Here is a 12,731-nt window from a genome sequence, read left to right on the forward strand (position 1 = left end):
CGGGGGGGGATGCAGGGGGGGATGCAGGTAGGGACCTGGGGGGCAGGGAGGGAGACAGGGATGCGGGGAGGGGGGGTCAGGTAGGGGTTGGGAAGGCAGGGATCGGGGTAGGGGGGCAGGCAGGGATGGGGGGAACGCAGGTAGGGACCTGGGGGGAGAAATGCAGGCAGGAACGGGGAAAAACAGAGAGCGGGGAGGGAGACCAGGAGCTGTCGCGGGGAGGGAAGGCAGGCAGGGACGGGGGGGACAGATGAGGGGGGGGGAGGATGGCGGGCAGGGCGCGGGGGGGAGCAGGCAGGGCTGGGAGCGGGTGCAGGCAGGGAGCGGGGAGAGGGAGGCAGGGCTGGAGCAGGCAGGGCTGGAGCAGGCAGGGCCGCCCCCGGCCCCACGTGGCTCGGGGCCCACGCCGGGTTTATAAAGCGTCCCCGGTCGCCGGGAGGGTGCGGGAGGCGGCGGCGGCGGCGCTGGCCGGGAGCGGGGCTCGAACCCGCGGTCCTCGGATGCGTGCGGCGGCCACGGCGGGGCCACGGCCGCGCGCGGGTCATGGAGCTGCCCACGGCGCTGCCCACGGCTGCCGGCACCGCCTGGGGCAACGGCACCGCCTGGGCCCCCCTGCCCGGCCACGGGGCCAACGAGACGGGAGCGCAGCGGGCCAAGAACGCCACGTCCATCCTCATCGCCATCGTCATCACCGCGCTCTACTCCGTGGTGTGCGTGGTGGGGCTGCTGGGCAACGTCCTGGTCATGTACGGCATCGTCAGGTGAGAGCGGGGCGCCCCGGCGGCACCCCACGCCGGCCTCGGCACCGGGGAGGGTGTGAAAAGAAGGACCGAGGGTGTGTCTGGGGGTGAGTGGGTGTGAGAGGGGAGCGTGCACTGGGGGGAGCGTGCATCACGTACGAGACGGCAGCCGGAGCCAGTGTGCACTGGGGATGAGCGTGCACCATGTGCAAGATGCGAGACGGCAGCAGAAGCGTGTGTGCCCCAGGACTGGGTGTGCAGCAGGGGTGAGACAGTGGCAGGAGCGAGCGCGCACCAGAACCAAGTGTGTAGCGTGTGTGAGACAGCAGCAGAAGTGAGTGTGCACCGGGTGTGAGTGTGCACCGGGTGTGTGTGCACTGGGTGTAAGACATCAGCAGAAGCAAGCGTGCACCGGCTGTGAGACAGCAGCAGGAGCGAGGGTGGGTGTGCACCGGGCGCTTGTGAGCAGGGGTTAGCACAGGTAGCACCGAGATGGGTGTAGCTGGTGGGTGCGACGTGCGTGTGAACAGCGTGTGTGTGAGCACAAACGTGCGTGGAGGATGTCCAGATGCGGTGCAAGAGGGGAAAGCAGAGGCTGCGTGTGCACGGAGCAGCACGGGGGGTGCACGGGAGCCAGCGTCTGGGGGGGACGCTGGGGGACACACCCCGACCCCAGCAGCCGCGTGTTCCTCGCCCCTGCGTGAGGAGCCGGGGGAAGGGGAGCCGCAGGGCTGGTCACGCTGCGGTTTGGGAGAGGCGAGAGGCTGGCGGGGTATTTATTTCCAACACTCACATGCCACTGCTAAGAGCTGCCCTGTTCGCAGGGAGGATCCCGAGTCCCCCGAGCACCCACCCCACAGCTGGGGGAGAGGGGCTGGTGGGCTCCCACTGGTACCTACCCCACGCCACCGCCGGGACCCGAGGCGCTCCGAGCGTGAATTACCCACCCCAGCCCATTCCCGGCTCTGCCGCGAGCCTGTGCTCGTGCCGTCGGCACCTCCGGCAGCTCGCTGACTCCTGCTTTTCTCTAACAAAGAGCAGGAGCCCGCATCACCCAGCCCCAGCTCGCACCGCGGCCGAGCTGTCCCCCAGCCCCCCCCAGCGCAAGGTTCCTCCTCCAGCTCCCCCCAGACCCGCTCGCGTCCTGGGGGACCCTGAACCCCGCTTTGGCTCCGTCCAGCATTGCAGTGGGAAAGCGGGCGCCGGGGCAGGTCCTTGGCTGGTGGAGGCACCCCCGCCGAGGCTTTCCCTGGGCAGGGAGGGGGTCTGCCGGGTCCGCACCCCAGAAGCGACGGGAGCCCAATGCCCCCCTTTTGGCAGACGGGGTGCAGCGAGATGCTGCTGTACCCAGCCCCGCGCTTCTGCTGGGGGGGTGAAATTTCCTGCCCCTACAAAGCGCCTCTTCGTCTGAGAGCCTGGCTGGTCTTCTCTGGGTAAGACAGGTTAACGTGGCCAAGCTGCAGTCAAGATGGGCCCATAAAGCCAAGTCTTGCAGACCACAGGAGCACGGCCAGCAAGCGGGGGCTGGCAGAGCCCTCCACGGCCCCAGACCCCACCGGCAGCGGAGGACGGGCCCGGACGGCAGCGGAGGCAGGAGCCGTGCTCACCATCGCACCGCTGTTGGCGACGGCACGGAGATTTCACCGCCTCCAGCCTGGCAAGAGGGACCGGAGGTCTCACTGCATCCCTGCGCTTCAGCGGACCCCCGCTCCCGCATCGCAGGGGGCTTGTCCTGGGCGGGGGGGACAGCATTCATGGGGTTAATCCCAATTCCCAGCGCCCCAGGGGTTGCTGTAACCCCAGCCAGGGCCAAACCAGAGCTTGAGGCTGGATTTAGGCAACCCCCCCAGAATCCTCATTTTTAACCATTTCCATTCCCCCCTCCCCAGCACTTCCAGTCCACCGCGACCGTTACAGGAGGTCGGCGCAGCCCGGCACTGCCGGCGCATGAAATAAATGCGGTGACTCACTGGGGGGAAGAGAACCAGCCTGAAATGAGCCCACGAGCCACGCCGGGCTGCCCGTCACCCTTGCACCTGGCTCCCCACTCTTTGTCTTGCTCTGCTGTGTATTTTTAACCACCCGAGAGGGTGGGCAGATGGGTAGCGGGACAGGGGTGTCACTCGCTGACCCTAGCCCACACCGGACGGGATTTTTCATCGACTCGAAGCAGCTTTAAAAGATCAGCCCTAGACTGAAAAAGCAAATTAAGATAATTGTTGCAGAGATGTACAGCATGGTGTCAGGGTGAAGGAAGAGTGTTATTAGACCCCTTCCAGCTGGTTCTGCTCTCAGAGAAGAGGCAAGGCGTTTTAGAGAGAAGGCTTTAATGTGCAAACAACATCCTCCCTGTTTAAATCACTAAGTAATGTTACCCATGCTTTAGAAAGCCTGACTCTACAGCACTCAGAGATCCCACCACTGTGGTTTCTAGCCCCCTCATTTTCCGACCCACCAGCCGACGCCGGAATTAAACACGTCTCCCACGGAATGAATAAGGGCCATCCTCCGAGCCCCTGGGACAGGAGGGGCTGCGGACACGCACAGACCCCAGCACGCGCCTTCGCCCCTTGCGTGGCCGAGCCCACCTGGAGTTTCGCAGGGGTTCATTGGCAGGGTTGTTCCATGCCGACACGGTTTAGGCCAGGACTAGTTCGGCTCCGCTGGGGAAAGCGGCGTCCATGCGGGATAGGGCTGTGAAATGGGATCAGCTTGGGTTCAGACCTCGCCGATGGGGAGATGCTGGGCATTTGCCTTGCGGCCCCGGTGACATCGCCCAGTGTCACCCCCCGCTGCCCTTGGGCCCGCACACAGTGCCCGGGCAGCCCGCAAGCACGGCTGGAGTGCATCCCGCGGGGCTCGGGGACCTCGGGGTCCCTGGGGATGCCGCAGAGCTCGTGCGTGCCAGGGAGCAGGTACACGCAGTACCCTGCTCCGCGGCCCCCAGCTGAGCTCCCCGGACGGGAGCCCGGGGAGCCAAGCACGGCCAAAACCCAAAGCGCTCCTTGCCCAGAGCAGCCAAAACCCAGCCGCGCGCCCGGAGGGAGCTCGGCCTCCCCAGCACCCTCCGACAGCCCTGACGGCGACCGGCACTGCAATTACCGCTGCATTGTCAGGCGCTTTTAAAAATACCCCTGGAAGCAATTTGCAGCTGCGAGCTCAGGCTTGCTCGTGGCCACGTCCCCGCAGAGCCCATCAGCCCCCCGCCGGCTCCCGCACAGGCTGCAAGGGCATCCCTTCGCTTGGCGCAGGATTTGTTAAGCCAGGCTCTTTAAGGCGGTGGCTTTTAGCAGCTGCAGGAGTTTTGCAAGTGGTTTCTCTCATTTATTTATTTTCCGAGAGGTTTGGAGAGCTAAGGGGTCCCTACCTGGGAGTCCGGCTGCTGGCATCGCTGCCGGAATGCGGAGTTGCCCTGCGCTCGCTCCATCCCCTCCAGCCTCATCTCTCCGTGGACACCTTCCAGATTGTTTCGTTCAAGTGCATAACTTCCCAATCAAGGCACTGGCTTAATTGCGATGGGTTTGGCAGCCCGGGGAGCTTCCATCAGCAGAAGCGGCCAGTTGGCTCTGCTGCAGGGGATAAACCTTTCCTGGAGCAGCGGCTCCGTTTGCAGTTGGGGGGGGGGGGGGCCGCGATGGACACCCCCCGCCATGCAGTGGGTTCGACCCTCAGCCCAATCCTGGAGGGGGCTGAATCCTGCCCCGAAACCCCAGCTCCAGAGGCTAAATTGTCATCCCCACCATCTCAGTCATCCCCATCATCCCCATCGTCCCATTTGTCCCTGTCGCTGCTTTGCCTTCACCAGCACAGCCCCATCCTGCCCGGGGAGGGGGCTGCAGCCCCGGCCCCCCCAGCCCCACCGCCCCAGCACATCTGGCAGGGGGCTGGGAAAGCGCTTACCCAGCACGTCCGAGCACGCCTGGCAGAGCACGGCGTGAATAACTGATTTTTTTTTTCCGCTTTACTCGAAAAGCAGAGATCAAAGAAGTGTGAATCTACCTGAAATTACGATTTTTTTTTTTTTTTAATCTAGGTGAGCCAAAACCTGACAATAACACAAATTCTCAGATTTTTGTTTAACCTGGAATGAAACTTTTCTAGGAGATGCATTCTCAAAAGAGCTTGGAAAATAACACTAAAGACAACTGAAAAGGGCTTTTCAAGGAAAAGACATTTTTTATGCTGTGTTTAAAAGAAAAGTTCAACTCAAATGTTTCCACCCTTAGGCAAGGGGCTGCCATTTGCAGCCAAGGTGAACGGGAAGGGAATGCTGCTGGGGCCAGGAGCCGGGCTGAGCTGCTATTTTCTCCCAGAGAAAAATGGGTTTTGCAGCCTCCATCTCCTGGTTCTACCGACAGCATAACCCGGGGGTCTCTGCCCCCGCCGGCATGCTCTCCTGACCCTGCTGAGGTGGAGAAAAGGATAAAGTGAAGGGAATTGATATTACCATGAGCCCAGGAACATCTTTCCTACACCAACCCGCTCTCCTGGTCTTCAGCCGGGGCGGCAGAGCAACAACCGTCTGAGATGGGAGCTACTTAATCCCCTCGCCCCAATTTATTCCCTGTTTCTCTGTGAGGGTTACTCTATGAGCTGTGCCGGTATCTTTTCATCTGGCAACCAAGGGGTTGTGTCCCCCCGTGCCCCAGGGCCAAATTCAGCCTCCCTCTGTCTAGGACCAAGCCCCAGCCCGGGGATGCTGCAGGCAGGTTCAGCCATGCACAGAGATGCTTGTGCTCAAACTGACACTTTTGTTAATTAATGAGGGCGCATCTAAATGAGCTCGGGGCTGCGGAGGATGCTCTGAGCAACAGGGACTTCTTGGAAGTGAGCGCATGGGGAGGGTTCGAGCCACCGGCATAGCCCTGGCCTCAGCCTAGGAAACAACCCGGGGGTGGCCGCAGAGCCCCCACCCCGACCCAACCCCAACGTGCTGCCCTTTGGGGACCCTCGACAGCAGGGATGAGCATCTGCTTCAAACCACCCACGCCATTCAAAGCATCACCTTGGGCAACACCTGCAGGGCTGGATGCTCCGAGGACACGCACCCTTCCCCACCGGCCACGGCGCTTACCGGCCCTGGCACCCACCAAAACGATGCCTCATCCCTTCAGGAAGGGTTCTGGCACTCAGGACTGGGTGTCTCTCTTACCGTGATGTGACAAGGACCAGCCACGGGTGGCTGCAGCCCTTGCCGAATGCCCCGGGGAAAGCAGCCCCGTGGCCCCGAGCCACGTGCTGTGGCCAAGGCAGCCAGGCTTCCCCAAAGGCTCTGGAGCGCCAGCCTGGTTAATTGGGCTGCTTCCAGATGGCCTGTTTCCGGGGGTAATCGATCCAATTTCTGCAAGGAAACTCGACAGGGAAGCAAGCTAGATAATCACGATTTACTGGGTGGAAAATCAGATAAAGGAGGTTTTGAGAGGTAAAGGACATTGTGCAACAGATTCAGGGAAATGGAGTAAATCGATTTAATTAAAGAAGTGACTTCTCTGAAAATTTCTTTAGATTTCCTTTGAATAAAGGCAGCCACCTGAAGAAGTGTCACCTCCGTGGCCAGGTAAGGGATAACCACTTTGGCAGGGTCTAAGCTGCGTTCTGCAGGTGCTGCATAAGGTCCCATGTGTGAGTGCAACCCCACGCTCAGGCTCCAGGACTTCAACACAAGCTAAAACCACGCACAAACACAAGCACTTTCTCAACGTGCTCCCTGGTCCGTCTAGAAAGGTGCTGAGCATATCAGTGCTGCAGAAGGGCACGTCACAAGCACTTACCTTTGCCCACCAAGGTGTCCAGAGAAGGGCAGCGGAGCTGGGGCAGGGTCTGGAGCACAGGGCTGGTGGGGAGCGGCTGAGGGAGCTGGGGGTGTTCAGCCTGGAGAAGAGGAGGCTGAGGGGAGACCTGATCGCTCTACAACTACCTGAAAGGAGGTTGTAGTGAGGTGGGTGTTGGTCTCTTCTCCCAAGTAGTTAGTGATAGGATGAGAGGAAATGGGCTCAAGCTGCGCCAGGGGAGGTTTAGGTTGGAAATTAGGAAAAATTTCTTTATGGAAAGGGTAGTCAAGCACTGGAACAGGCTGCCCAGAGAGGTGGTGGAGTCCCCATCCCTGGAAGTGTTCAAAAAATGGGCAGACGTGGCACTTTGGGACATGGTTTAGTCTGGTCTGCCCTTGATTGGCTTAGAGTAGACTTGGTAGTGTAGGTTAATGGTTGGACTGGATGATCTTAAAGGTCTTTTCCAACCTAAACGATTCTGTGATTCTATGATGGCACCTTGCGAGCAGCCAGGGAAAGCCAGGCTGTGCCCCCTCCTCATCATGCTGAGCATGCGCACACGTACTCGGACACAGTAAGCCAGCCCTGACTGCCTGTAACGGCTCCCTTTGCCACCCCCAGGTACACCAAGATGAAGACAGCCACCAACATCTACATCTTCAACCTGGCCCTGGCAGACGCGCTGGCCACCAGCACGCTGCCCTTCCAGAGCGCCAAGTACCTGATGGAGACCTGGCCCTTCGGGGAGCTGCTCTGCAAAGTCGTGCTCTCCATTGACTACTACAACATGTTCACCAGTATCTTCACCCTCACCATGATGAGTGTGGACCGCTACGTTGCCGTGTGCCACCCGGTTAAGGCCCTGGACTTCCGCACGCCAGCCAAGGCCAAGATCATCAATGTCTGCATCTGGGTGCTCTCCTCCCTCATTGGGGTGCCCATCATGGCCATGGCGGTCACCAAGTCAAAAGGCAAGTGGCTTCTGGGGAAAGCTCTCCTGCCCCATCTGTCCATCCCGGGGGTGACCTGGCAAACCCAAGCCACCTGGTCCTGTAGCAGGTTTGAGCTCAGTGAGGAGCACCCCTCCATGGGACCATAAGCATGCCCTGCCATGGAAAAATCACCACGGTGCTATTTTCCATCTTGCCTGCGGAGGCTGGAAACTGCCCCAGAAATTGTCCTCCCCCTTCCCTATCTCCAGTCCAACCAGTGCCTCTCCCCAGCTCCTGGGGTGGAAATCAGGTGCCTAAAACCACTCCCAATGGTATTGCAAAGTCCCCAGTTGGGCACACTAAAATCCGCAGCTCCTGTGTGAGGATGCCAGCCCTTGGCTGCTAGGAAAGCTCTGGGCATCTTGAGGAAGTGTTCAGCTTTCAGTGTAAGGTGACACGGGGACGTGTCCACCACAGGGGCTGGGAGGAGACAGCATGGGGATGGCCCAGGAGGTTCTGCAGGGAACAAGTCCCTGGGTCTCTGCACCCACTACATCCCCTCGGCATCCCGTGGGCAGGGGGCTGGTGGCACAAAGCTCCTGGGGAATCTCTGCAAAGAGCTGGCAGGTGGGCATGCATCTCCTTGTGTTTTTAAAAAGCATGGACATGCCCAGCCATGACCCAGCAGAAAGCAGACAGTATTCATAGCAGACACTCCACCGGCTCCCTCTTTGATCGTCCTTTCTCCTGCAGACGGGATGGTGCTGTGCACGCTCGAGTTTCCCGATCCTCCCATCTACTGGGACACCGTGACCAAGATCTGCGTCTTCATCTTTGCCTTCATGGTCCCCATCTTGGTCATCACCATCTGCTACGGGCTGATGATCCTTCGCCTGAAGAGCGTCCGCCTCCTCTCGGGCTCCAAGGAGAAAGACCGCAACCTGCGGCGCATCACACGCATGGTGCTGGTGGTGGTGGCAGCCTTCATCATCTGCTGGACGCCCATTCACATCTTCGTCATCGTCTGGACGCTGGTGGACATAGATAAGAAGAACCCCTACGTGGTGGCCAGCCTGCATTTCTGCATCGCCCTGGGTTATACCAACAGCAGCCTCAACCCTGTCCTTTACGCTTTCCTGGATGAAAATTTCAAGAGATGTTTCCGAGAGTTTTGCCTGCCTTTCCGAGCCCGCGTGGACCAAAACAGCTTCTCCCGTGCCAGAAACACCACGCGGGAGCGCGTCTCCACCTGCACCCCTTCCGAAGCCCGCAACAAGCCGGCATGACTAGACGTGGGCAGCCTCCAGCGGGGCTGCCACGGCCACGGAGGGGACGACCTGCGCTCAGAAGTGACTCAGGTCACCACCACGGAGCTCTAGCAGAGCGGTGGCCCGAGCGCTGCTCGATAACGCCGCTGGGTTTTGTTCAGACTGAAAGCAAGTGACTGCAAAGACCTTTTTCATCCTGGAGAACCCAGGATGGGGGAATCAGGACTCGCCAAGCAATGTAGGGAGAGGACCAAAACAAGGGGCAACCTGGGCAGAGCTGCTCTGCTGCTGCTCTCACCGCGGCCGGGGAGAGCTGGCAGCCCCGTACGCCTGACAAGGGCTGTCGCTCTCCAACGCGCGGCTGTTGGCAAAACCCAAGCGTCCTGGGACACCATGATTGCCATGACCACGTGCTTCTCCTCCTGCATGGGCCAAGACGGCATCACAGTCCGAGGCAAGAGGGGAAACGCTCCCGTGCCAGAAGGGGACTGTGCCGGGAGGTGACGCCACGTCATGGGACCTCACTCCATCCCCCTCTGAGCCATGTCTGAAAAACGGCCAGAGGCGGGAAGAGAAAACGATGCCGCTTCAGAGGCAGTGTTATCAAAGAGCTCCAGATCCATAGTAAAAATTTTACTGGAGTCCTTCAAACCAGGAACTGGCCCCGGAGGACAACTTTCTACCATTAATGTCCTGACTGTATTATTTAGAGACCTCTGCCTGCATCCCTAGACACAGACGTGATGCTGGGAATACAGATACGGCCAGGGGACGGGCGCGGGGACGGAGCAGGGCACGTCCCAAGCTCACCCCGTGTCCACGTGCCAATGCCAAATTCCCCCAGCACCCACCAGGTGATGGGGAACCGCTCCTCACCCATCTGCCTCCAAAGACATTAAGCCCTAGAAAGAGGTCATTAAGGGAGCAATTTGTGGGGACTTGAGGAGTTTCTCGCAGTGCTAACGCAATTAGGATGGACTAACAGGCGGTGCTGCGAGGGCTCTCCATCCCCTGCCCGTTGGGTGAAGGATGAGCAACAGCACTGCCCAGATGTCCTTTAGCAAAGCCAAGAAGGATAGGATTTTTTTTTTTTAGTAGACGATGGGAAAAATATCACCATCATGTCATAATTCCCCAAGAGGGGGAAGTGCAAGCCCTCTCTGTGCCAGGAAAGTACCCACAGCCACAAGAGACAGAGATTTGGGGATTTCATGCTCAGCACTCATCTGGATGGAGAAGCCGTCCCTCCGAAGAAGTGGCCGAGCTCCGAGGCAGTGCATTCTGCAGGAGCCACCAGCCAGGGACCTCTGGACTGCATTATCCGCTGCTAAACGATGACCGATGGGTCCTCCTGGCCTTCCGCTGCCTGAGTCACCTCTGCCAGCCCCACGCCGGCTGCGAGCAGCATCCGGGAGCCACAATTTTTCCTTCCTCTCACCTTCCTGCTGCCGTGGCTGCGGCTGGGAGGTCAAAAGGGCCAAGGAGGAGGAGGCTCGGAGGGAGCAGTAATAGCATTTAGTGGACAAATTGATGCAGCTGGAGGAAGCAGGCGAGCGCTCGGGTGCACCTGGGGCTCGGGGGCTGGATGGAGAGCCTGGGTTGCATCTCTGGTTTTTCCAGTTGCATCAATTTAGCCAAATAAAGGTCATTACCTCTCCTTACCAGCCCTACCTATCTCCAGAGCCTGTGGAAGTCGCATCCTCCCTGTTAGGAAGGCAGAGCCGACGAGGCAGCCAAAACCAATTTCTGTTTCAAAGGAACCAAACAGGGTGAAATAGCCCATGTGGCTCTCAAATCAATCGCTGCTGAAGCACGCGAGCGATACTCCTCGCCTGCCCGCACCGTGTCCTGCGCAAAAGCCTCTTGCTTGGCGTTGCATCAGCCCGGACATCTCCAGCTCCCACCCAGGGCTCCTCGGGATCCCTTTGCAGGCACGGATGGAGCCCTGGACCACTGGCAGAGCCACGCTTGGTCTGCTCGTCCTCCGCAAGCCCGGCTGTTCATGGAGCATCGGGTGTGGGAGGGCGAGCACATTGGCTCCAGGGCAGGAATTGGGGGAAAACCCCCAGGATTCCATGAGGCTGAGCTTCAGCTCCATGAGAAGAGAGACTAAGGTATCCAGAAGGATTTGGAGACCACCCCTTCAGCTCTCCACCTCCACCCAACCTGGGGGCAAAACCCTCAGCACCACGTGGTGGGAAAGGCTCTTGGTTTGGAGCTGGTTCACGGTGAGGTCCTGGCAATGGTGGGATGTCCCGGCAGGGCTGGACGTCCTTGCAGGGGTGGGATGTCCCACGCTGTGGACCAGGACATCTTGGGTTTCGCTCCAGGCTTCAGCATGAAGCTGAATTCCAGCTTGATATCTCAATTTGGGGAGTAACCCCAAAAACGTGATGACCCAAATCACTGGTGTCTCTAATCCACCTTAGCCAGTGCCTCGGTGTCCCCTAAAAACACCGCCTGCCGTGATCAAGGCTGGTAACGGCACAAAGCAGCGCAGCGTCTCCAACCGCAGCAGCGGCGGCTGCCGAGAGCACGGCGCAGAAACTGGGGGACACAGGGGAGGTGAACCCCATCACCCATGGACGGGGCGGCTCTGCGCCAGCGCAGCCCCTTCGAGGACACGCCGTCGTGTTGGGGGGACCGAGCTGCCAGGGCGGGGGGCTGCGGGTTGGCTCGGGACTCCGTGGGCAGCTCGGCCACCCCCCCCAAAGCTCAACCACCCCATTTCCCAGCCCCGCAGGATCTTTCTGTCTGGGGGACCCCTGCCAAATTCCCAGCCTGGGGGAGATGTGCCTGCTATGGCCTCAAAGCGGCTTCAAAGGCTTCAAGTCATGATTTTTTTTAAATGCAGCCGCGCTCAGGCGGAGCTGGGAGCCCAGGATCGTGGCTTTTCTTAGCTTAGGTTTTGCTGAATTAAAACCAAAAGAATATTCCTGGGGAAAAGGGGATGCTGATGGCAAACGCCGCACCGGAGCCCTTGCGATGACACGGACCTAGAGCATCGCCCGCTTGCCCGTTTTGGCAGCATCCGGGCAGGCACCCGAGGGCTGATCCAACTTCTCCCTGCAACGGCACTCACCCAAAAACCAGCTCCGCCAGCCCCGCGTTTGGTCTGGGAAACCAGGGTCGAATCCTGACCCAGGGCAACATCGGTGGGAGCTTGTATCTGCCCACGCAGAGCCACGCCACAGCTGGGACGCTCGGCGGGCACTCTCTGTATACTGTAATATAAATATATATATATGTATATCTCTCTGTCTATAGCTGTATGAAATGAAGGCGACCCCAGGGCACCCCTTCCCGCCCCCCGCTAGAGCAGCCCCCTGCTACGCTGTGTGTGATGGAGCTCGGGCTCCTGCCCCAATCTGCCGGGTCCGCAGCACCGACCGGACCTCGCAAAGCGCTTCAGCCAATATTGCCAGCTCCAGACCTCGTGATTTTGGGCTTTCGATGGCGTTTCTGTATAGGAACTGTGCTTTCTAAAAAAATTAATAAAATACGGTAAGAGCGAGCAAGCAGTTTCCAGCTCTCCTTTGGTTCTCAGGCACTGAAAATGAGCAGGGTCCTGCTCAGGGCAGCATTTTGGGGACTGGTGGGAGAGGAACCACCTCCAAATTTTGAAAACTCTCCTGTACTGGGAAAAACCCACCTTCATAAAACCCCGAGCCCCTTTAGCTGAGGTTGTTTTGCAAGCCCCGGTAACCAAAAGCCTTTGCACCGCACCGACAGCATTCGAGGCGTCCCTCTGCTGCCGGTCATCGAGATACAGTTGTATTTTAATAGCCCAGCAGCTCAAACTCTGGCCCAAATTACATTTGTAATTTAAATGCAAATGAGGATTTAGTGAAAACGCAACGAAAAGGGGTGCTGGAGCCTGTAACTCCGCTCCTGCTTAATGAGACTTTGGATTTTAAAGTATTTATCACTTCTGCCGTGTCGATTTGTGAAGTGTTTTGTGAGTTTCCAAACAACGGGAAAACCGTAAAGAGCACGGGGTGGATGCGAAAACCAGATTTC

At 59.2% G+C, this 12,731-nt stretch overlaps 1 protein-coding gene across 2 annotated transcripts; it reads left to right on the plus strand.

Moving 5' to 3' along the window:
* The first annotated feature begins 543 nt into the window (after window positions 1-543).
* Window positions 544-8,729, plus strand: OPRD1 (opioid receptor delta 1). 2 transcript variants are annotated; one of them, XM_075721824.1, is made up of 3 exons: window positions 544-761; window positions 7,133-7,481; window positions 8,193-8,729. In XM_075721824.1, exons 1-3 carry the CDS (start codon window positions 544-546, stop codon window positions 8,727-8,729), a joined length of 1,104 nt encoding a protein of 367 aa, XP_075577939.1. The 2 variants fall into 2 exon arrangements, with proteins under 2 accessions (XP_075577939.1, XP_075577940.1); XM_075721825.1 differs by having other exon boundaries at window positions 715-746; window positions 7,133-7,482; window positions 8,197-8,729.
* Window positions 8,730-12,731: the final 4,002 nt, after the last annotated feature.

This window comes from Pelecanus crispus, chromosome 16, assembly GCF_030463565.1.
Source record: "Pelecanus crispus isolate bPelCri1 chromosome 16, bPelCri1.pri, whole genome shotgun sequence".
NCBI classification, from domain to species: Eukaryota; Metazoa; Chordata; class Aves; order Pelecaniformes; family Pelecanidae; genus Pelecanus; species Pelecanus crispus.

What these genes read in the sequence shown, in the direction of transcription:
- OPRD1 (XM_075721824.1), top strand. Translation starts at nt 544, where the DNA reads ATGGAGCTGCCCACGGCGCTGCCCACGGCTGCCGGCACCGCCTGGGGC. An exon ending in GTCATGTACGGCATCGTCAG is followed by an intron (nt 762 to 7,132) that starts GTGAGAGCGGGG and finishes TGCCACCCCCAG; the next exon opens with GTACACCAAGATGAAGACAG. An exon ending in TGGCGGTCACCAAGTCAAAA is followed by an intron (nt 7,482 to 8,192) that starts GGCAAGTGGCTT and finishes GTCCTTTCTCCT; the next exon opens with GCAGACGGGATGGTGCTGTG.